At 39.6% G+C, this 26,345-nt stretch overlaps 1 protein-coding gene across 3 annotated transcripts in view; it reads right to left on the bottom strand.

Moving 5' to 3' along the window:
* LOC124151568 overlaps positions 1-26,345 on the bottom strand; it is a 36,267-nt gene that overhangs the window by 6,000 nt on the left and 3,922 nt on the right. For 2 of the 3 annotated variants that reach the window (XM_046524088.2, XM_046524090.2), the window contains exons 2-4: positions 3,734-3,859; positions 3,475-3,534; positions 667-735 (exon numbers count right to left, since the gene is read on the bottom strand). In XM_046524088.2, coding sequence (XP_046380044.2) covers positions 667-735; positions 3,475-3,534; positions 3,734-3,859 — 255 coding nt within the window. The remainder of the gene's footprint in view (positions 1-666; positions 736-3,474; positions 3,535-3,733; positions 3,860-26,345) is intronic. The other variant, XM_046524089.2, reaches the window with a different exon arrangement.

The following is a 26,345-nucleotide window of genomic DNA, read 5'->3' as shown; positions in this document are numbered from 1 at the left end:
TGCAACCGGATTTAGCGATCTTGGGCGGCATTGTTCTGTCGGCTATGATGAATCTATGTGCTGTCTGTGAACCATCGTTGTTGTGGCCTTTGATAGAATAACCAACCAACATAGGCATCGACGTGTGTAGATAGATAACGTCTCAATGCATGTACATTTCAGACCCTTGAAAATCCGGGATAGAATAGTTCTTCAGCAACCCATGCTTATCGTCAGAGGCGACTAACGGGATCGGGTGGTTGGTTCGACGTGGTTGATGCATGTCATCGTATCCTAGCTGGTCGGATCGATGCTCATGATGTCAATCACTGGATTGTGAGGTCCATATGCGATTATTTTACAAACCGCCGTCATATTGCTGGAATATTGCCGAGTGCGGCGTTAAACATCAAAGAAACAAACAACAACAAGCAAGTACATTTATAGGCAGCTGCGTTTTTTTTCTATTAACCATGAACGCTTGTTTACAGTTACGTTGCTGTCCGTTGGCTCTATTCTTCGCATGTCGCTATTAGGAACAACTCATTGTGAAACTGGTATTCACCTTGCGTTCAATTCCATTATCTTTTCTGCCTATTCCTTTTGTCACCTACATGTATGCTACTTTTAAGAGCATTTGTTTATGAACATGTATTTCATTATAAAACAATCAATGTTAAGCCTCACATGGATTCATGTCTTTTTTGCATGTAGGTGTTTCTGGAATAGTCGACCAGAGGTTGGACTTCTGCAACGCTGTAAATATAAAATATCTTTTATGAATATCCTTACAGACAATTTGTGCCGTATCTCAGATATAAACGCCATTGACAAAAGATTAATAGATAAATATGAAAGAAAACCTGTGAAGATCTTTTTGTCTGATGAGGTGGCTGATGCGATCATGTTGTCAGGCTCGCTGATTTGGTTGATGCATGTCATTGTTTCTTAACTGTGTAGATCGATGCTCATGGGATTGGTCACTGGATTGTCCGGTCCGGGATCGATTATTTACAGATCGGAGTCAAAAAGCTAGAATATTGCTGAATGCAGCGATAAGCAGTCAGCTCTTCCCAGTGCTTACTGTCCTCCTCCACAAATAATTACAAGAACTCATATCAGTTCAAGAGTTCATCAAGAGAGAGTAGTCCAAGGTTGAAGTTCGACTTGGCTAGAAGCATTGACATCAACGGGCTATATGGACTATATGGACCTTATGTCTATTCTTCTTGGTGATTGATTCATGATGTTTAAGACTAAACGTTTTTTATGAAATAGATCGATTGCATTAAGTTAGTGAGTGAGTTGGTGTTGACGCCGCTTCTAGCAATATTCCAGTTATATCACGGCGTGTTAACAAACACGTTAATCGTGATCGTGTTCTGGAGTGGACCTTGTATATAATCCATACTTTTCATCTCCCGAGCAAGCACGCATTCACACATACATCATCATCATCATCATCATTATCATCATTATCATCATTATCATCATATATTTCTAAAAAAGAAACAGAAAGAAAAGAGAAAGTTTCTTAACATGATAATAATTTATATTTAACAAGATGCCGGTTATACTGTACAAATATTTGGCGATAAACATTTTGCTTGAAGATTTGTATGAACATTTAAACAGAAAGACGTACATAAACAAACACACTTACACTCAATGGTACTTACATGTATCTATTATACATATGAATTTTGCAAGGTTCTTAATTTCTGTTACATTTCTGGAAAATATATATTTTTTGTATATTATTATATTCGGATATTGCACATATTTATTTGAGATAAGTTTAGATCTAGATTCACGGAACGCTTCACATTTAGACAGGTAGTGGAATTCATCGGCTACAGCTGGCGACATACACAGTTTACATGTCCAAAATTCTCTTTCTATACCAAGCCAACGGCCAACTTTGACAGGTTGATTATGGTTACAGGTTCTATGTTTTAGAGTAGGATAATAAATTTGTTTAGGTAGAAGAAAGTTTTCAAATGACGGGATATCTTTTAAAGATTTATAATAATACACTTTTGAACTTCTCTCGACGTCAGATATCCAGTTTTGATAAAACTGATCTTTTCAAGTTGTTTTTTTCTATCTGAGCAGTTAGCCACGGGCTGGAAACGACATAAGATCACACTTAATAAGGATTTGCCTCACATTTCTTATCCAGTCATTTTGTTCATTGGTAGATATGAATTGCAAATGAGCAAACTTATAAATAATTTGTGATTGTTTCGGTGCAGGTCCGGGTTTACACAGTTTATACCAAACGTCAACCACCCGTTCAGCTGCATAAATCGACAAAGGTATTCTACCTATTTCTCCATAAACCATAAAATTTGGGGTCGCATTTCTAAGACCACATGCAAGTTAAAGGAATGTCTGTAAATAATCGAGTCTGGACCTCACAATCCAGTGATTGACGTGAGAATCGATCCACGCAGTTGGGAAACGCTGACATGCAGCAAACAAGAGTGCGAGCCTGACCACCCGATCCCGTTGGTCGCCTCTCACAACAAGCATAGTCGCCTTTTACGACAAGCATGGGTTGCTAAAGACCTATTCTACCCCGGATCTTCACGGGTCCTCATCTACTGGATATCCCAGCCCACATTAGGATGCTTCCCCTATAATATATGCTAGTCCGCATTGTGGTACCTCCTCTGTTTCCGGATATGCCAGTACACACTGTGATACATCCCTCCAACTGTATAGGGCAATCCAACCAACGAAGCTTTCTCTCCTGCTGGAAATGCCTCGACCTGAAGCTCTCAGGGGGTCACGGGTGTCTCACTCGTCTAAGGCGCCGCAATTCGCTGTGCAGAGTTGTGTCCCTTGGGCACGCCAGAAACCTATGATTGTGGGGTCGAATCCGAATTGCGTTGGTTCCTTACCAAAATTAAATTCACGAAACCCTTTCCATAATACCAACTTATCGGGGGGTCACGGGTGGCCCAGTCGTCTAAGGCGCCGCTTTTCGCTGGGCACGCCCAGAAACCTATGATTGTGGGTTCGAATCCCGGTTAGCCCAGATTGTTTCTAGGTTTGTCAGCACCATACCCGTGCTCGTGGGTTTCACCGAAGCGGTAGACGTCTGAGACCTGCATCACTTCGGGCTTTCCTCCAACATTAAGCTGACACGCCGTGATATAACTGGAATACTGTTAAAAGTGGCGTTAAACCCAACTCACTCACTCACTTTGATGCTCTCTTCCCAGTTGAATGAACAAGCGAGTATGTTTGTAATCCATAATACAAGGCCCGAACAGTGATAGTTATTTTAACAATTTAGTATGGTAAAGGTACGGAGAGAAGACGGTACGGTAATACCTGTATGCGAGTTTTTTGTCATTTTATCTTTGTCTATAACAAATTATTATTTTGATAAATATTTCAACCCATCCAACAACAGAAGTACTGAAATTGAAATCGTAACAAATCTAGCGTACACGTATGTTCACAATACACGTGTTACAGACGTACCTTCAAGTTTCTTCTGATAGAGATTCAACAGTTTTCTAAAGGATTCGTCGACTTTTTTACCTGAAAAAAGAGAAATTTCAAATATATTTCCTCAACTTCAAAAAACCCTTATTGATCTAATTTCTCATATACGAGAATTATGAAGACGGAGTTGCGTCCCTGAACCGTGTAGGGATCCCATGTTCCCATGGTGAATAATGAATAACATTCAAGTGAAAAAAGCAATCAGAAATGTTGAATGAATAAAATTGAATATTACCAGGAAATTCTGTCATGTTGTCTGTATACGACATAGAGTTTTGCGTTGTTTGGTGTCTGTGCCAGCACATCACCAGCAAGAGAATGACGACAGGCGCGAACAGGCACACATATATCTTTTTGTAACCTGAAGAGGAAGCACCATATATGGCATTATCCTCTGACTTCGCTAAGACACAAAGACAGTACATTAGGCGACATATTTATCTCTTGGTTTATGGATGCGCCTCTTTCAAAGTCCAAATGAACTCTTGGCTCTATGCATCCACGAATTTCCATATTTTCAATATAGATCGCGATTTCATGCTTGAAACGTTCAGAATAACATGATTTAACCCAAATCTTTCGTCAGAGTCTGAAAATTATCATATACGAGGACAGTACCGTTTCTGTAATTGATTGGCTGCCTTGGGTCACGTGCTTAAATTTGACCAATCACGAACCTTGTAGCATATTATGTGGGTGAAACAATATAAGTTTTGTTAATGTACACTGACATGTATGTACACTTCGACGTGTGTGTTATTCATACAAAGCTTCGAGAACGGAGGTATTGGCTCATGTTAGTGAGCGGACAGCCACTATCATCGGGAAATGGGTGATGCCAATATTATTTGTAATTCTTTTTAAATGATGTTCCGACTACGTAAACAAATGAAAATAAAAAAGGTAGGTGGATTTTATGAAATCTTATATTTGCCGAAAATTGTTTAATGTTCACTTCATTGGTCCTTAATCTGGATGGTATGTGATTCATAAACACAGTCTCGTCATGAGTTCGGAATCGTACAATGTCGCTTTAATTTATGGCACGTACTTGATCGGCGCGTATTTCCCATTAACAAATACAATGATAACGGTAATAATTTTAGTCAAAATAATTAGGAAAGCGCAAGGCTCAGGAACGTCTGAGTATAGGAAAAGGATTAATTTTATACTTTCGAAAGTTATATACTCGTCAAATACGCAAAAGAATATCAACCGGCTTTTAAAACTTATTTTTTTAGAAGGTGCTCATTGTGTTTATTGCCAGATAGTTTATGCATATACATTTTCCCGATATTGCTTATTTTAAAGTTTATTAATAGTTTTAAGGTTCGTCCGCCTAATTGACGGGATTCCACTTTCTCATTTGTACATGACACTTAAACAGTGTTCTGTTACTGTAAACAGATTAGTTTCAAATTCCAAACTGGTGATATCTATTCAGACTAATGCTTAGTCTCTAAAACTGTATAGTTTTGAAAGAAACAAGAAACTCCATTTAAATTGAACAGGAGCCCCAGTTATATGGGAGATTCCGAGATGAACCTACTCTATGGATATCTAAGCTGCCACCCAAACCGACCCAAACGGGACCCGAAAGCTTATTCTATGCTATATGGTCACATGGAAGTGCACCAGAATTATACATTGTATTCCGGACGATTGTGTTCTTTCATCTACTTTTAAATGTTGCCTATACACTTATAATCTGGACGTACTACTCATTGTTCTATTTATGTCATCCTATTATATATATATATTTATATCAGATATACATTAACGCATGTTACCATTCTAAAGTCATACTCTCATATAACCTTACATTGTTCATAGTATCAAAGTTTATTCAACAACATCAAGATCAGCAATTTAAACTACTGAAACACCCAAACACAAGGCTGTTATCAAGCGCTGGTGCAGACGTGATGCATCGTAAAAAACTGTATCGTGATGTCATCAGAAATACAATTTCTTGCAACATTTATACTACGAGATAGTAAGGCTAACGCTTACTCACCGGTGGAACGTAGACAATATCGCTAATACAGATATCACGTATTTGAATGTTAATACTAAAGACAACACTCATTATTTTTGCAGTGACGATATAACACTTATACACGTTTATTGGTGACTTTCATCAGTTTTGCTATTAATTTTAATAACTTTGTTTTCACATATACAAGTAGCAATACCCGACTAGCCTGTCATACATACTTATGGGGCAGTTTTCAACCTTGTACTGACTTACTCTGGTGTTCCCGAGGGGAGGTTTTTGGCTTGGGTGTTATACCCCGTTTTTCTGGTAATCCTATTATTACTTCATTTTTATCTAATGACACCCTGTTCTCTGGATCACGGCTCCGTGACTATCCATAACAATTAAGATGAACATTCAGATCAAGTACATGAATGAGTTTGTTTTGACGCCACAGTCAATCAAAGACCAATGCTGTGCGGTTTGATTATACACTTCTACCAGGTCGAACATCGTGGATCTTTTTCTACCTAAAGAGAATCATAGTTCATATGCTAATCCATCTATTGCCTACGAAAACCGTCCCGCTCAAGATGACCTTACTCGTTGTTAAATCCATTCAAATGCGCTGAAATGTGCGTGTCAAGGACAGCTGATGTCCGATGCTGAAGAACCGCGTTCACAGCTGACCGACTTGGTATTTTTCTGCTCTGACAGAAACTGGATATACTGACCCACAGCTGTTATAGATATTTAACTAACCCCTGATCAAATAGATGCCCTTCGTTAATCTCTGTGTGGAGTACCGTATATACCTGTGATAACGATACCTGTGGCGATGCTGATGGTGGTGGTGATGATAATGATGGTGACGGCGATGATGATGGTGATGATGATGATGGTGATGGTGATGATATGCTGATATCCTTGCATTTTACAGTGGTGATAAATATTATCTGTGATTGCAAACTTTAACATTTGAAAAATGAAAACACATTAGGTTGATCATAATTATGATCAAGGCCGCTGGCGTTGCCTAGTGGTAAAAGCGTTCGCTCCTCGTGCCGAAAGTCCAGGTTCGATTCTCTGCATATCATAGGCACAATGTGGGAATCCCCCGCCGTGATATTGATGTAATATTGCTAAGGCGGCGTAAAATCCAACTCACTTAAACTCTCATAAATCACTGTGCCATTGCTAACAAGGTTCTGCAGATGGCACCGGAGTATGTCAAGATTCAACTCTCGGTTGTTCTTCTTCCATTATATCTCACTAGGTGGCGCTACTGGCTTCGCTAGGTCGTTCATTCATCCACAGGGCTGTGTACATGAATGGCGGCACTTTCTTAAAGCGGTTGTCAAGTAGGAGTTTATGTCCTGGGAAGTTCACCTCAACCGATTCCAGCAGTCCTGCTTTTATCTGATCCATTGACCTAAGTTTGTGGCTCTGTGACAACACGTACAAAAGAAAGTCTTTGTACAGGAGATGCAATGGGCTATTCATGGCATATCACAGGCTTTTACGTATTGTGAACCGGCCTCGCGATATCTAATCCGCTGTCCTCGCATAGATATTAACATATCTTCGAGATCTGTCTGAATGAATGGCGTGACAACATTCAAGGAGTACGTTAACGGTTATGTGAAATATTAGAATGATTCCACCATAGAAGCCAAATCTTAAAGTTGTTTGATTCTTCGGTAGCATTTTCAATAAATGTTGTTCACGAAAGGTTCCTGAATACATTAATCGAGATTACGCTATCCGCATGGATGACCTATTCCTGCATAGATATATCTAGATCGGTGACGCTAAGCCGGTGACCCGTACCCAGATCCGGACATACCAGTGAAACAGGCACTCACTCACTCACTCACTCACAATGTATCAATCTATCAATCTATCAATCAAACAATCAATCAAAATGGAAATCGAGTGACGGATGCTTGACTCATTGTAAGTCTTTGTACGCCATTGTATCGTTGCTGGTGGTACCAGTTACCGGTTTGGGCTAGACGAAGCATTGACGAACCAAGAGTTTAATCAAACGTCTCCTTGAGGGAGACTGGTATCACACCTGTGATCCCTGGCGATAAGAAATATGACATTGCGTACCAGGCCAGCAGTTAGACGTATCAACGTGTCATCGTAATTTCTCCTCGGCGTAATATATATCTTGCAGGTGTACGTAAACAGGATGTGTTTGGTAACTTGAGCAGGAAGCACAAGTGCACGCGTACGAAGGGATGGTATTTCAGATGACAAATTAAAGAAGACAGAGAGATTGTGACCCAAATTTAGTGACTGTACGCAAACAGGATGTGTTTGGTAACTTGAGCAGGAAGCACAAGTGCACGAAGGGATGGTATTTCAGATGACAAATGAAAGAAGACAGAAAGATTGTGACCCAAATTTAGTGTCGCACACACGAATTTTTATTAAATGTATCCTCGAGAGTCAGTAAGAAACTAGAAATAACTGCCTTTGTTCTGTAAATCTCACCAAGTTTCAGCTTTCGCCCCTTTGTGGAATGAGGTTTCACATTTGTAAAATGATCTCTGTTATCTGTCTGTACCATCAACTTAACTGCCCTCACCCCCTGCAGTTTTCCCGTCCCATATTGCCAAGCGGGTGACCCACAAGGAGGAATACGGCCCTCCCTCAGTCCAGACTCATGAGTTATACTGTGCCTACTACAATAAGTTGTGAATACGTAGCCTTGCTGTGGCCAAACATTTTGTAACAATTTGGCAAACTTTGATATGTAAACAGCACATATAATTCAGTTTTATTTCATCTTAACATATCAGTTGAATCCCACTTGACCTTTGAAGATCCGGTTAAGAATAGATTTACAGCAACCCGGCCGCCCATGCTTGCCGTTATAGGCGACTATGCTTGTCGTAAGAGGCGACTAAAGGGTTCGGGTGGTCAGGCTCGCTGACTTAGTTGATGCATGGGATCATATCTCAACTGCGTGGATCGGTGGTCGTGATATCAATCAGTGGATTGTCTGGTCCAGACTCGATTATTTACAGACAACCGTCATATAACTGGAATATTGCTCCGTTTTTTCCGTTTTTGTTGTTCTTTGTGTAACACAAAGAACAACAAAAACGGAAAAAACGGATCCTACTTATTTTGTGGATACCATAACAATAAATCAAACCAACAGATCGTCTGAGCTAGCTAAATATAAAAAAAATAGTCGATAGTTATATTTCCCTCTGTTGGTCCCACGTAAAATGTTTTTTTCATGAATGCTGTAAATCATGAAATTAACGCAATAATAAGTCAGCACATTAATGCGAGTATAGAAGAACCCTGGCCTCAAATGCGTCATGACATTTATGAGAGTAGCGTTGCAAAAATCACTATAGTCATAAAAACGATTTTTACATGTATAAATACATACAGAGGAAATGCTTTTTTATTGTAGATCGACGCTTACATGCGCATATAACCTATTCACCAGTACTGTAATATTTAATTCATTTGTCTTTTGATACATATAGATAGGAATATGGAGAGGCTGTCTGAAGAAATATAGACATGCATGGGATCTTTTGGATAGTTGTACTTCACGGCTAGACAAACGCTTAGTCCCTGAAAATACATTATTTTGGTTAAAACGAGAAACTATAATTAAATTTAAAAGGAGCCCAAGTGAGATGGAAATTTCAGCCTGAACCCGTTGAACATCTAGGCTTGTTTCATTTTGGGCTATAGCATTGCAGTAAGGCCTGGGCGGAAGGGAAAATAATATGGTTCAGGGACTGTGAGACAAACTGCATCACGGTCTGTATCGCCGTCATGATCTCTAGAGCTACGAAATTTGAGCCATCTGAGACAGCCACTCGACACCTGTTTGCACCCATCAGATACCAGTCACTACTGTCACTACTCCTCTCTCCAAACGAAAAAAAACCCGAAAAATGTCGGAAGTGTATATTTTTAATCCTTCTAATTTACTATTTAGATACATGATTTAACTTAAAAGTAATTATATAGATATGTGATGCTGGTACCGTTTTGTCGCCATTGTGTAGCTATTGTGGAGTTATTATGAATATCAAATACATGTCTTGAAATATAGACTTGTAAAAGAGTTAATCAAAGAACAATATGCAGCCATTGAACTGGCGTGTATGGATATATTATCCATTTACTTATACACACTTATTATGGACATATACAGAATTTCATTGTACCTTGTTATTGAAAAAATACCCGTGAAGATCCGGGTTAGAATAGGCCTTCAACAACCCATGCTTGTACTAAGGCGGCTAACGTAATCGGGTGGTCAGGCTCGCCGACTTGGTTGATGCATGTCATCGATCCCAATTACGTGGATCGATGCTCGTGATGTCAATCACTGGATTGTCTGGTCCAGACTCGATTATTTACAGACCGCCGTCATATAGCTGGAATATTGCTGAGAGCGGCGTTAAATAAAAAAAACAAAACAACCAACCAACCCTATTAAAGGATTGCAAAGCAGACACCCAGATGTTCATGAAACGGCCAGTAAACGATGATCAGCAAGCCTTGGTGATATTAGTTGTCAACCACGCGATCGTCGGGCACGGAACGCCCTGATTAAGCTGTATTTGCACACCAGATGGAGTGAACAAAGTTGACGAGATATTTAAGCTGACGAATGTTTACTGAGCATGACGTTAAATAAAACTTGAAACTTAAAACTTGGGCCTAGCATGCAGAAGCTTGCGACACATTGAAATCAGATCAATTAACGAAGATACATGTACACTACTGTCCAGAAGTTGATTCCCCTTACACGCGTTGAGAACGCGTATAACACGCATGTGGCACGGGTGTGCACCGGGGGTGCAGCGCGTGGGTAACCCGTTGAGCCTGCGCGTGCCATGCGTGTAACACGGGACTGGGTTTCCACTCCGTGATCCATTCCACTAGGACCGTGATCCGGACCGTGATCCATTCCATTAGGACCGTGATCCGTTCCACTAGGACCGTGATCCGTTCCACTAGGACCGTGATCCATTCCACTAGGACCGTGATCCGTTCCACTAGGACCGTGATCCATTCCACTAGGACCGTGATCCGTTGTGACAAGCCGACAGTAGAACATGGAGTGAATTTAGATACGCGTTAATTGTTTCGGAAAGCACCGAGTTGACACTATCGTCGCGGGTCGGAAAATGTTCGCAATTAATAAAGTGATTGTGTTTGTGGATTGCGGAAATTATCGTTTGAATTTTTGCCTACATAAATCATTCCAGGTGATTCGAAATATAATGATGTTCGTTCGCCAACTTTATGCTTCAGATAGTACAATTATGCTAGAGCAATCACCACCACTAGTGTTTTATTTTTTCTCACTTAGGGATATGTTCCTCTTCCCCACACCCCATGTTTTATTTTGCTTTGGTAAGAATTAATAACAGGTAGTTTTGTGGGGGACTCTACCATTTACCATTAACATTATAAGAGGATATTGGAAATGAACATAAACTACCATGTTGTCCGGTTGTAGATAGAATTTGTGGTCTTTACAATCATCTGGCGTGTACAAAATGGGGTATTCGCAGGACGACGACCCCTCGAATATTTTCCATTCGCAGGACGACGACCCGCCGGTACGCCTTTGGTGTGTTGTGTTGTTTTAGGAGGGGATTCACTCCTTGGTTAGTGTCAAAAACTGAAATATGTACACGAAAACTGAAATGTGTTCACTGAATTGGTGAACTCTGATTTTGATAATCTAGTGAGTACCATTTACTCAACTGATTGACTCAACAGTTACTCTGTTATAAATCTCCGAAACATGGTAGTCTGTCTAATGATCAAGAAACCTAGTGTCAAAACCTAACAGACTATATAATAAACGCAGCCAAAACCTCCATCCCCTTCAAAACATCTAAGACAGTCAAACCGACGGTACCATGGTGGAATGAGGAAATAGAACAGACTAGACGAAAACGTAAATCAGCCTTCAATAAAGCAAAACGCGACTACAAATATTTAAACATAGCCCACGAACTAAACCACCAGGTTCAAAAACTAGTCCAAATAGCCAAAAGTAGAGACTGGAAAAAATTATGCGAAGGTATAAATAACCGTACAGATGCCAGAATGGTCTGGCGCAAAATCCACGCCATCAGAGGCTTAAAACGACATAATAGCATTGAGAGTAAATAAGTTATGTTTCTTATGACAATATACATGTATGTTATTATTTCAATCCAATTATGATAATAATATTTATCATATAATGGGCAGGTTTCTCGGTAGGATAAAGCCAACGGATAAAAACGATATCCGTTGGGGTCATATGCGGATAGAGATGCAAATATCAAAGGTCAAGTAGGACTACTTTCACTGTTTATAAACAAACATGGCGTCGTCCTCGTCATTCGGCGATCGAACAGCAGAAGACAGAGGGTAATCTGCTACAGTACCAGGCCGGCCAACGTCTCCCACCAAAAAAGAAGTTCTGTGATATACAACGTAGAATCAATCAACTGAAGACGAGACTGATCCAGAATAAAGTCAGCGTAATTTTCTTTGCTGACTCAGCGTCTCATCTTCTCAAACTGTCTTAATTGCCCATCACTTTTGTGAATCTTATATGTAAGTCATCTTGTACATATACATTCAAATTATTTGTAAATAAATCAATATTCCACCCTTATTGTCTTTCTTTCGTTCGTTTCAAATCCAGTTCCACTTTTTTACTTGCTGAGTTGTTAAAATAACACTCGATACCCACTTTCACTGTTCATAAACAAACATGGCGTCGGCCTCGTCATTCGGCGATCGAGGCAAAATTAACCATCGGGAATCTGGATAAACAACAGGGATAATTGCTATCATTATCAAAAGAACAGTCTAATATACTGAAAATCAGTGTCTAACTGTGACGTAGCTAAGGCATTTTATAAGTTTTGGCTACTTTGGAGGTATAAATTTCGAAACAATTTTGCGAGGGCGCGAGGCCTAGCCAAGCGGGATCAGTAGCAATATCTGTGCTTGTAGACCTCTGCGACTTGAAACCTTCTCCACAAATTAAAATAGTTGGATTTGGCCGAAATATGTTTGAATTGATACCTTGTTTGGTTTTGTCGCTGTGTGAACATCTGACTACACTTCTTAACCTTATGACAGGACAGACCGACTGTCAACAACGTCTGACCGTGCCCGTGACGTCTCATAGACTAGGGTTAGAGTAGCTTCCCTTTGACAAAGGGCAGTTACTCTAGCGGACAGACCGATGGATTGCCGCGAAAGGCAATTAAAAACAACTGTTGTTTTGCGTATATGTTGGTTCGCCACTGTATAAGAAAGAGATTTCAGTTGGAACTATATTGGCTACTGTCACTGTCCGACTGACACATCACTTACCCTGTGACGTAATAAATATTAAAGCGCGCATTCCAGGAAAACTCGCAATGTTTCGGTAATGTTTGTGAGAGAGGGATAGCGATTTTAAAGCACAGAATTAAAGCATGACATTATATGATAAAGAGGTTATCACGCTTGTGTGTTTGGGGATGGTAAATATCCTGTATTAGGAATAAACACTATGTATTTAGCTCGCCAAGGCTCGCTAAATACAATGTTTATTCCTAATGCAGGATATTTACCATCCCCAAACACACTCGCGTGATAACCTCTATATATCTACAATATTCTTTCTGTAATTTGATGATGTATGGCTCCAGACAATTGCTGACATGCCGAACGACCAACGCTGTGTCCAGCTCGGCGACTACGTCACCACAACCTGGGTTGAGACAGAGAAGGAGCCTTGGAACCATTTCAACAACCAAGGCCCTCGCACCAATAACCACCTGGAGGAATGGCATGGACGCTTAAAGAAAGTCATCGGCTAAGCCCATCCCAACATCTTTGAGCTGATAAGATTTCTAGGAGCTGAACAGCAGAAGACAGAGTGTAATCTGCTACAGTACCAGGCCGGCCAACGTCTCCCACCAAAAAAGAAGTTCTGTGATATACAACGCAGAATCAATCAACTGAAGACGAGACTGATCCAGAATAAAGTCAGCGTAATTTTCTTTGCTGACTCAGCGTCTCATCTTCTCAAACTGTCTTAATTGCCCATCACTTTTGTGAATCTTATATGTAAGTCATCTTGTACATAAACATTCAAATTATTTGTAAATAAATCAATATTCCACCCTTATTGTCTTTCTTTCGTTCGTTTCAAATCCAGTTCCACTTTTTTACTTGCTGAGTTGTTAAAATAACACTCGATACCCATTGTTTAACTAGATTGGCGGATTACAATATTCGCAGGACGACGACCTCACTTTTTGCTAGTTTGTTTTCATACGACGCAGGGGGTCGTCGTCCTGCGAATGAACCTACAAAATGTATACAGAATCTCTTTAGGGTTTGCGGTTATAACAATTGCCCAATGCGCATACTGAGTATTGCTGCTTGGGAACACCAAAGAATACAGTTTATTATTAGAGGAAATTGATGTGAATACTTATACCATGCAGAAACGATATCGTAAGGCTTTTTAATCCTCTCTCTCTCTCTGGGTAATCCTGTCACGCTGATGGAAGGAAGTCAACCTACAGGTTCATGCATTCTTTGTCGGGGTCGACTCTCCTGCTGATTGGGAGACAGACAGCAGTGGTCGTCTCATTTATTTTATTGGCTTTACATTTCCACTAATCGTATATAATGGTCAATGTCACGACAATGGTGTTACTAGAATGTCAAGACCATGCCCCAGCCCGGGCTAGGTTAAAACAAGAATTGCAGTTAGATCCGCTATCTGTCATAGATCTCCTAAAGCCAAGAGATGCAATAGCGAAGGCCAAACTAACTCTATTTCTGAGAGATGGACAGCTGCTCGAACGTATATAAACAGAGCAGCCAAGGATAAAAATGAAATCATATCAATATAAGAAAATAGAAATCATATCAATGTAAAAACAGAAATTATGTGAACACCGAACTCACAATAGATATGTGAACCCTTCTCACACACAGGAGTCCCAAAGAGGGACAGGTCAGCCGAAATTGCCTAGGCAGAAGGCGACCTCTTAAACACTTAATGCAACAACAACAACAATGGTTAACGTTACTAAACTACAAACAGACCACACCAAGTTAAACTCCCACCTTCACCAAATTAAAAAACACAAAATCGGTTAGGGCCCCCACTGCAACTTAAAATAAACGCCTAATCACGTAATACTATATTGCACACATTACCAGCAACACAGAACAACACTCCAATCCACATAAAATTGCAACAATCAAATGACACTAGCAACGGTACTAACATCCCTAAATGACTTACAAACCTTTAAAGAACGAGGCATATACCTTATCAAAACAGGCCTAATTGGCCGCATTTAAAAAATACAAGTACAACAAACAAGCTGCCAATAAACCCTTAAATTCTTAACCTATAAAAACACACAAACTCCTTTTAGTATCTGGGTAATTTTTGTCAAAGTTTCAAAAATTTAACATTACCTTGTCCGGAAAAATGAAATTTGATGATAAAAAAACCCAAAGCAGATGACAATAAAACCGATCGACCAAACGCATCACGGCAACGGCCATGGTAACCCGATGCACGTGAGTTACGTGCAAATTAAAATGCACATGCGTAGGCCCATTTCTTGCCCTATAAAAATCCACCCAGATCGGATAATATTCATTCGTTATTGAATTGCTACCATATGCCAAGATTGACAAGAAATCAGCGACACCAACCCCTATTGCAAGCTTGACAAACCGCCTGGCAAGAAGCCTATGCATTTCAAGTCCACGTAAGGACCATATACATGCTCCAGCAATGGTACCAGACCACGAACACTACAGATGACCGACCACGTAGTGGAAGACCGAGGGTCTCCATCCGACGTTATAATCGTCAGATTGTGCGACAGCATCTTCAAAATCGCTTTGTTACTGCTGCGGAAACCGATCATGGGGACACACAAGCGACACATTAGTGCGGACACCGTGCCTCGACGATTGACGAACAGACACCCCCACTGTCACAGGCAACACCGAGGACCCATTCTGACACCACGTCATCGCTGGGACCGTTTTCAGTGGGCAACACAGCACCAGCATCGGCGCAACCAGCTGTGGAGAAGAGTCCTCATCTCAGAAGAGAACCGTTACTGTATCTCAACAGCAGATAGGATAGAGAGAGAGAGAGAGAGAGAGAGAGAGAGAGAGAGAGAGAGAGAGAGAGTCTGGCGACGCCGTGGAGAACGGTATTCGGATGCTTGTGTTGTTGAGAGGGACTCGTGGGGTGGTCCGAGCATCATGGTGTGGGGTGGAAGTGGTCTTGCACAGAGGGTCGGCCCTGTGGTCTTCTAGAAAATCGCTCCAGGGAGAGGCAATGGTGTCACAGCAGCTCGGTACATTGATCGATTCTTGAGACCACACGCAGTACCTCATTTGGCACGTCGCCGCAACCATGAGTTTCAGCATGATAACGCCCGTGCCCACACGGCCCACAACAAGAGACTTCCACCATCAGGATGGCATCAGAACCATGCAGTGGCCTGCCCTCAGTCCCGATTGAAATCCCATTGAGCACCTGTGGGACGAGATTCAAAGACGGCGACCAAGGCCGACAACTGCAGCTGAACTGCATCAGGCGTTCCTCAGAGTGTGGGCTCAAGTGCCTATGGCCTTCATCAACCGCCTCATCCATTCCATGTATCGACGTTGCACGGCAGTCATCAATGCAAATGGCGGACACTAGTATTGTGTTTCACTTTAGGAACACTTTAATTTCGACCTTGAGGATCAGTTTTGCCAAGTTTCATCTTTTTATATGTCTCAAAGTATGTTTACAATGTTTGGACAAATAAGGTTTCTCATATATCTAGCCATTGTGACGTTTCTTTTGCGGTTCAGTATACTTTATCATTGATTGGTTGTTAACTGGTCACTGGTGCCTTAATCATGTCATTAAACAATGTCATTGAACTGAGTTAGCTTTAACAGGTTTTGATAAATACTCATAAAATCATCAGCTGAGTTCAAGCACTCGGTGCTGTGAGCGTTTTGGGCTGTAACTGTTAATCCCCTGAAGTGTGGTAGCAAATTCAGGATACACATCTGTGAATAAAACTAATCTGTTGTCTGTCTTTGTCAAAGACGATCACACTTTGTTAGAATCAGTGTGTAGCTGTGACAACTTACAACTGGTGACATTTTGGTCAAATTGACAAGTGATTATGAATTTTAATATTCATATGATTATAGTTGTACACTCAAAATGACAAGTGATTATGAATTTTAATATTCATATGATTACAGTTGTACATTCAAACTGTTAATATAAATGTAATATAAATTATTTATATTACCAGTATAGGGAAATGTCAGTGCGGGGTATTGTCCGAGCGGGGATTCGCCTACTCTCTCGAGAAATATATATTGTCTGTGAGTGAGGTTAAATGTTACGTCACACCAGCAATTTTTCAGCTATATTGCGACGAAGTTATTACCAGCTTGTTGGACTACATATAACATGACAGCTTTACTTTAAGTTTGTATGTTCTAATAATACAGGTGCTTGAATGACTCAGTAGTTCATCATCAATTAGAGTTTTTATTGTGTAAAGAAATCATTCAAGCTTGCAACAATAGATGAAAAAGCTGATAAATTTGGACCGCAGGAGAATGAATGTTACCGATTAACAACTAAATACAGGGAGTCGATATGTAAGCACAGTCATGGCGCAGTTGAGACGCGTGACAGTTAGAACGCTGGAGCAAATGATGGGACCCAGCGTCAACATTCCCCAGTAACACTAACAACTAAATACAGGGAGTCGATATGTAAGCACAGTCATGGCGCAGTTGAGACGCGTGACAGTTAGAACGCTGGAGCAAATGATGGTACCGAACATTCCCCAGTAACACTATCAAAATCATCATCACCCATTACCATCGGAGAGACAGTTCTCAGCTATATCTTGTGGGATCAATCACCTTTAACATGTCTAAGAATATACTCACTTTAAGGGATGGTCGGGTAGCCTAGTGGTTAAAGCGTTAGCTCGTCACGCCGAAGACCCGGATTCGATTCCAGACATGGGTACAATGTGTGAAGCCCATTTCTGGCTGATATTGCTGGAATATTGCTAAAAGCGGCGTAAAACCATACTCACTCACTCACTTTAAGGCACTCTGTAAGTCAAAACTGGGCGCCCTGATTAGGGTTTTAGGTTTGACAGCACCATGACTATACTCGCCGATTTCAGCGATATATATTATTTGTTACCTAGATCTTACCAAATAAGCCAAATGTCTTAAAATTCCACTTTGTTGAATAGTACAAAAATATGTGTGTTAAAAATATATATACGTTTCTTTGGTTTTATTGTACACATTATATGCACTGTAAATTGTAAACAATCTACCTTGCTGAAATGTAACTTAAACATATTTAAGTATGATCTTCACATGCCAATGTATGTGGATGAAAAGCAACTAATTATAAAATAAAGTTATGTCTTATGACCTCTATAATCCCTGCTGACGCTATCATAATGTTCAAATTCCACCTGCCACACCACGCGTGAATAATAGGTAATAACATAATCAAATGATACAATCTTTCCGTGGGATCGTACCGACATTTATGTTCATGAAGAAAGAACGAGGGTATTTCTGTGACATAAATTATTCAACGTTGACGAAGAGCAAACGCGCAAATACAACCAACTACACCCGTATCGAAATGAAACAGGCGGTTGAATGCGCAGAGATATCGTGACTACAAAACGTGATGCACATGGTGAACAAGTTCAAGTAGGGCGTTTCAGCTACATGCTTTGGGGGGTAATTGGTCGTGGAAAATTATACACGGTTGGAACACTACAATGGCGGTAAAATGGTGAAGCAATCGAACTGAAATAGAGGCCTTGACTATTAATAAAAATCGACAAATATTAATCTGTTAACGAGGTAAACATGTTTTCTAAATGTCATTCTCTACCATCGATTATACGACATGCACTGTTTGTAATGCTTTTAATTTCAAGTATGACAAGCTGCTATCGTTTGATTGTAGCTAAATGTTACCGCGTAAACGGGTCTTGACATCTGTTACATAGTCAAACGTATATATATGCGCCATGGTATGCACGTTTCGTTTTAATAGCCTGCAATCCATTTTAGTATTACCCATTGGCCTGACCCGGCCCGACTTTTAGGCAATCCCAAAGGTGTTGACATCTGTTAAATAGTCAAACGTATTTACATTTGTAACAAATGTTATATTTGGGATAACACTTTCTTAGTAAAGTACAGATTCTAGTACTTTTGGGGGGTTGAGTCCCGTCCCTGATTCGAACCCACACTTGCCAGAGTGAGGCACCTAATCGCCAGCACACAAAGTCAGCGATCTAACCTACTCAGCCACCGAGACTCAACCCAAAAAAGTACTAGAATCTGTACTTTACTAAGAAAGTGTTATCCCAAATATAACATTTGTTACATTTGACCGCTTTCTAAATGGCATTGTGTATTCATGGCATTGTGTATTCGTATTTATATTTATCTTCATACGCTGGGCTTAATGTATAAATATTCATATAGTTTAATGTTGAAATGTGGTCTAGCACTTGTATAAGAAACACATTCTCTAGAAAAAAATAATTTGGCATTAAGAAGCCTGACACATATTTATGTTCCACGTAATCTCTAGGTTTTTTAACGTAACATCCATGGGTATTGCACTGCACCTCTAATCTGTTCAATCTTACCTGACTGCAGTAAGACATTCTACACATCAATGGTCACATATGCATTAATATAGCTAAAATTGATAGAATTATCATTAAACCATCCACATGTTATCAGAAATGAGCGAGCCACTGTAACTTGATAATACCCTCATATTGCTTGACAACGGGCCATTATCACGCCAGTTGTTAGATGACGTCATAGGATAGGATCGGTGACGTCACGTTCAATAGTGACGTCATCTGGTTTGTTCTATGACGTTTCCATATTTGTAAAAGTGTGTCAGTGACATTCGTATTGATTACGGTAACTGTTTCAAACCCGATATTGTTGTTTCTTTTTATTTGATAAAAAAATCCATCCATTTTAGCTATAATAACGGTAAAGCTATTTTTCAGGGTATTATCATTTACAGAAGCTCTTGGTCTTTTCAACTGCGCTCCTTCGTCGGGCAGTTAATGGAAGACCTCGGGTTTCTGCAAATGATAATGCCCTGAAAAATAGCATTACCCTAATAATAACCCAATCGTTCATTATGAGATTGTTGTCATTACTTAGAATAGTACACAAAATGTATATTTTTTGCAAGTATAGAGCCACAAGGCTCTGTAGCTTACCTGAATTATGAAGTAATAATTTGATATAACTTCAACCTTATTTTGGTTCAAATATCTTTAAAGCTGCAATGGATAGAATTATCATATTACCGCCCGCGTGTTATCAGAAATGAGCGGCCCACTGTAACTTGATAATATCAGTTATGGTGTCTTTAGTTGCCGTATACGGTGTCATGTTAGGTTACCAGAAAGATATTGGGCGAGGCGTATACGCCAACTAAAGACATCATAACGTATTTATTATGCCAAAAAGTTTACATTGTTTGGTGTCTATATCTCACATGAAAACTTGACACAACCGACAGGACAGGACAGGACTAGGTACATATCATTCCGATACAACGCTTTAATGTAAACATAAACGTTAACAATGGAATATATAATACACTAAATGTGAACGTTTAAACAAGTATTATAGGTAAAATGGATAGCATTTTCATTAAAATGCCAGCATGTTATCTGAAATCTGCGGGCAACTGTAACTTGATAGCAGTCCGCCTTCCCCTTATACGACGGGCTGTTATCTATTCTTTTGTTATGTGACGTCATTTGCGTCACGTTTCTTGCTTGTGACGTCATCCTATATTATGTTCTATGACATTGCTTTTGGTAAATCAGTTACCTCCGTTGTAAGTTTTTTTCTCTAAATTTTATATTAAAAAAGTCACGAATGTTGTATCTTTGAACATTAATGTCCTTGCACATCACAATTAATGACATTAAAACACAAAACAGTGTCGAATGACGAATTTCTATATTTCACATATTGTTATGTGAAATATGTGAGGTGGGTGTTGGAAAATCCAAAATGGCTGTTACTGACGGCATACGGACCCATATTAGGTCAGTAACAACCGTCTTGGATTTTTACTGACGGTATACGGCCAAATCAGGGTTAGTAGTTCTACTTTCTGTTTGGTCAATCTCACTTTGAGGCTTAATAATGCATCATATCGACGAGGGCCCATTATCACACCTGTTGTTAGGTGACGTCTTATTGATGTTAAATAGTGAACACTATATAAGGCGCCAATTTAAACTATTTGTTTCTTATTTTATGATATCAGTAAATCACTTATGGATTCCAAAGAATGACTTTATATCACACATTTGATTTATGATATCATGTTATATTTATTGATATCGCAAAATGAATTTTAGATATCATAATAATTATATTATATCAAATAATGTATTTTAGCATATAAACAATCGATTTGTAATATTTAAAAAAGCAAATGTAGTTTTTGATATCACAAATTGTGAAAATTACATTCGCTAGAGTGTTTTGTATTTGGGCGCCAGCATGTATATAGATAGATATTTATTTGCATACCTCCTACTCTACTGGGTGAATGTTTGTAACTCAACGTTTGGTGTTTTGCAGGATATCCTTCTCGCTAAAATGAAGCAATATATGACCACATGAATTGTTCATGATGGTATTATATCTTTAGCCACCGTAAATTACAATCGTTGCTTGTGATTCCAACACAATTGACAAATACTTGAAAACACACTTTAATGTACGTTGAAAAGAATATATATTGTAAATACTGCAAACACGAAAACGTCGTTTTTCCGTATACGGTCATTGGACGGAAACACGACTAAAATTTAATTAACATTGTTTAATTGGTGAGCGTCCAGAATGTGTCCGGAAAAACGTCGAGCTTTTCAAGCGTAAAATGGACGGAAAAACGATGCCTTTTGCTCCGCCTTGGATAACTGTTAACGGCCTATCAGACGGCTCTGGTCTCCCGACGTACGTGATGCCCAAGGGTTCCGTTAGTGAGCATTAGGTTTCGTATTTCTGGCATGCCTTGCTCAAGTATCTGTCGCGCGCAGTCCAGCGAGATTTGCTGATTAGTCAGTATCAGGATATGTGACATGTTAATGGAATTCAAAACCGCGCCAAGAATTCAAACCAAACCATGTTACTAGTGTATTGAGATAACATTTCCCTCTGCTATGCACATTTACCTCTACGGATAATGGAATATGTTTTATTTGGTTATAACAGTAACTATTGTTGTAATGTGAAGTTACCTCGATAAACGGCTTTTCCATTGGACGAGAGGCTTGTCACATGACCCCGAAATTGAAGAATAAGAGAAATGAACGACACATTTTGACGTTCATACGTTTTTCACGTGACTGTATTCTTGAAATGACGTAAACATTGACTACTTCCATATTCTTGGGGAAACCCTTGGGAATTCCAAAGCACGAATTCATACAGAAGCGTTGTTTCATGTCATTTGGACCATTTATGTTTGAACTTAGCATCTTACCATACATTGGGATAAATCAGAGAGTTTGAATGCATGCCCGTTCAAGGATACCCTCGCTACAACCCATCCTAGAGAAAGAAACGAAGAAAAGCACATCCAAACTACCGTAGTGACAGTCTACAACGTCTTTGAATGTACCTTACTATCTATTTGACACATCTTTACAATCACCTTTCAATGGTCGACCAACTGATCAGTGATGGCAAACAGCAACAGTTACATTAACAGCTTCGGAAATATCTCCTGTCACGTTTATTGTGTCGGCCATTTCGAAGTCTTGTACTTGATGTAAATGTTTTACGACGCTCTGTCATTGTGATCGACTTACTGAGGTAGTTCCTAAGAGACCTTTCTCATCTAAGGAGGATAGGTTTGGAATACAGTTCTTGTAAAAAGCTAAAATAGATGTTTCTGAAAAGCAATCTGAGCAGACTCATGTGACCTCTCTGTTTGGGAAACTATTTTATTTAGGGATGGCCAATTAAAGCACCATGCGTGTATGTGATTTGTTATTTTATGTATACAAATACGGCTGTGATGGTTAATAAAATACACTGACGCAAGTATATTCTAATCAAATCAACTGGATAATTGAATATGCCTTCTTTTACATATTACATAACATCACTCCACATAATTTGGACACTACGGTGATCGCATTAAACACCACTTTGAACAGTATTTCAGTTACGTCACGGCGTATCAGACTGATGTGGGATAAAAATACGACGTGGTTCAGGCCATCCAACGGGTATTCGCGAAAAGGTGAGCGTATCCTGCCACACAGGTGGCACCCGTCACAAACACATGCAAGGACAAGTCAATTGTTCACCTGAAAAAAGCACGGAAACACACAATGATGCCAGTCCTCACTATTACCGAGCATGTAAAGCATTTTGTTCGACAAAAACATTGACGTGTATCAATGATAGGTTTCTACAGGAAATAAATGTAATACATTTGACAAGGTATTGCAGTTGAACTCAACACCCATCCCATTATTGATAATCCTTCTTGAAGGGCTATGAAAACAGAAGCTGCAAAACTTCATCTTTTAATTGGCATGTTATGCTTCTATTTCATAACTCGGTTTTATTTGCACGGATTACTAATGGAATCTTCGACATTGTCGCGTTGTCGCATTGACGCCCTTACAAAAACAAGCAAAACGTGTCAAAATCAGCCAAAGCGCGACAATTCGACAACGCGATATGTTTTCCTTTGTCGCATTGTCGCTCTTTGAATCTTTTTTTTATTATTTACGATGCCGTAACGCGACATTTTCAAGGTCAAAATATGTCTCGTCGCATTGTCGCCCCATCACAAATGTGCAAAAAAGGCGTAGAGTTCAATTAATATTTCAGCTAGGAAGAGATAACCAATTATATCTGTCGTGGAAGTTCAACCTGATACATGTACGTTTATAATTGAAAACATAAGTCCGTTCGCCGATCCATATCGTTTTATAATGTTTTAACTCTTCTCTTTGTTACACAGTGCTTTTTGCTTGGTAATATGATCTCCGTTATCTATCTTAAAGAGACACCATCCCTAGGCCCCTCTGCATAAGTACCAGCACTGAGCCTGTTAATGGAATGTCATTTTGTAACTTGAAACTCGACAATCTCTGCCCAGATACATTCTGACCACTGGGGGATATAGTATATAAGTGTTTAGTGTTCAACTCCCAGTTCCAAACACGTTGTACCTCCTCAACAATCCACATTCCTCTAGTGCAGTGATCGTCTGGAAGATCTTACTCTTGACCGTATCAGACAACTGACGAGTGCACGCCTGACCTGTGACCTCATTACATCCCCTATGAGGTGTTTGCCGAAGGAAGAGGGGCAGGAAATGTGTGCTCCAGCCCCGCGCGGAGTTCGCGACACACTGTATACGGCATGTTGTACACAGTATATTGCAGTTGATATAATGTATGCTGCTTGTGACACTGATTTGCGGAAAGTTACAACTTTCAAGATTCAAGATTCAAGTTGTATGTATTTCTTATACAACAGATCGCCGTCATATATCACTGGAATCAGAGACCATATCATATCTTGAATACTGCTGAGAACGGCGGTAAACTACACACAAATTTCGTTCATAATGGAGCGCTGCAATTATTTATAACAGAACCATATACATATGTAGTGCAAACTCACTCACTCTGTTTCGAATGTTCAGCAGAAAATATATATGAACCAGCTGTGAGGAGAGATGTCAGCTTTTTATGAGCAGTCAAATAGGGAAGATAAAGGACCCCTCACTGATTAGGGTAGACTAACATTTAGTCTCTGAAATCTTATATTACACAATATCCTTCTTGACTCTAAAAATAAAAAAAAATCCCTATGCTGTGGAATAGAGCTAGCTTGAGCTGGCTAGACTTGCTTTTGTAAGCATTTCTAGATTATTATTTTTTCATAAAATAAATATATTCCACGGTCATGGTGCAGGACTATGATTAGGGTCTTGTCTATTTAGGAGCACATTTGGCCATGTTAGATGATATAACCAAATCCCAGGAGATCCGGCGGGGGGCAAACTGGTCTTGCTATTCTGGGTATGAGCGGGGACGTAGACCCACGATAATAAAGTTAAAAAGGAGACCAACTCAAGTCCCCAATCTAGCCTGAAAATAAGAATTGTTCTGTGCTCCTTTTTAATTTCATTATTTTCGTTTTGTAGACATTGAGCAGGGAAAGAAATTGATGGTAGATTAATATCACATGTTACCACTGATCCAGTTAAATTCATCACACAATAAGATATGATATTTGACATTACGAAGTGCATGATCATGTACATGGTCATTGTAGTAATATACATACTAGTAAACTTGATTATATTTTTGTAGAATAGTGTAGCGCGTCTTAACAATTACTATCTGATATCCGTACTTGTCATACGTGTATTGACATCGAACAATGGACGACAATTCGACATTCATTTACGAGCTATGAATAGCTTCAACAGGGACAGTACCGGTGTCAGTAAAATATTCGTAGTAATCTATATGTATCTATTAAATAGTATGTTAAGAAGACCAGAACAGTGGTTACTTTCAGGGATAGAAGTGAGGTAATCTAGACTTGCCAAATCGTTCTAGACTTGAGCTGGATTCCTTTTAAATTTATTCTCTATGGTCTGGGAGATACACATGGGCGTCAGTATCGCATGGAAAACTGACGTGAGAATCACGCCTGGGCCAGCCTCGGTCAGTGTAATCGGATATATTGTGGAGTTCCGACTGTTTGCTGATGAAACAAGGGCTCGCGAACAAGGGCACAAAGTAGAGATTAAAACATTACCACCTCACACAAGTCTGTTCGTATCAGATATGATATTGTGATTTGAAATCTCGTTTTGAAAAATTGAGAGTTATTGTATACTCTGTATTCTTTCGTCATGGTAGAATACATATTTTCTGTGTTGCTTTTTAAATTATCCACAAATAATAAGAACTACAATGTTAACATCTATCTGGAGATATATAATTATAATACTAAAGCCCATATCTGATAAATTGGACTAATCGACTAATATTTCTTTCTTAAAAACTGCCCGTTGAAGTCATTCTAATTCTTATAGTATATGCTATGTATAGTTTAAAAGTTGAGAAATATTGCATTTCAATTGTGTATCTTTCCACATGTTGAATTCATTATGATTTCTGCAATAAAAGCTTAACAGCTGAGAGTGATATAAACGGATATGATCCATATTGTGATAAGTGAATTATTAATTTCTTATTATGAATTAGGGGGCACGGATGGCCCTGTCGGCTAAGGCGCCGCGATTCGCTCTGCAGAGTTGCGTCCCTTGGGAACGCCAGAAACCTATGATTGTGGGTTCGAATCCCGGTTCGCCCCAATTATGTTTCTAGGTTTGTCAGCACCATTACCCGTGCTCGTGGGTTTCACCGAAGTGGTAAACGTCAGATACCTGCATCACTTCGGGCTTTCCTCCCACATTAAGCTGACACGCCGCGATATGACTGTAATACTGTTAAAAGCGGCGTTAAACCCAACTCACTCACTATTATGAATGAAATAAACTGAAATACAAAAAGATAGTACAAACAAATCATTTTAATCTGTTCTTGTGAGCAGGTAACCAGTGATCGAGGCAACTCACTGACGTTACCATTTGTGAAAAATCAAATATTCAAAGTTTAGGTGTTTGAACAAGTGCATTGTATGACGAGAA

This window comes from Haliotis rufescens, unplaced genomic scaffold (assembly GCF_023055435.1).
Source record: "Haliotis rufescens isolate VD_foot unplaced genomic scaffold, xgHalRufe1.0.p SCAF_13, whole genome shotgun sequence".
NCBI lineage: Eukaryota > Metazoa > Mollusca > Gastropoda > Lepetellida > Haliotidae > Haliotis > Haliotis rufescens.
This window is presented reverse-complemented; position numbering and strand designations above follow the sequence as displayed.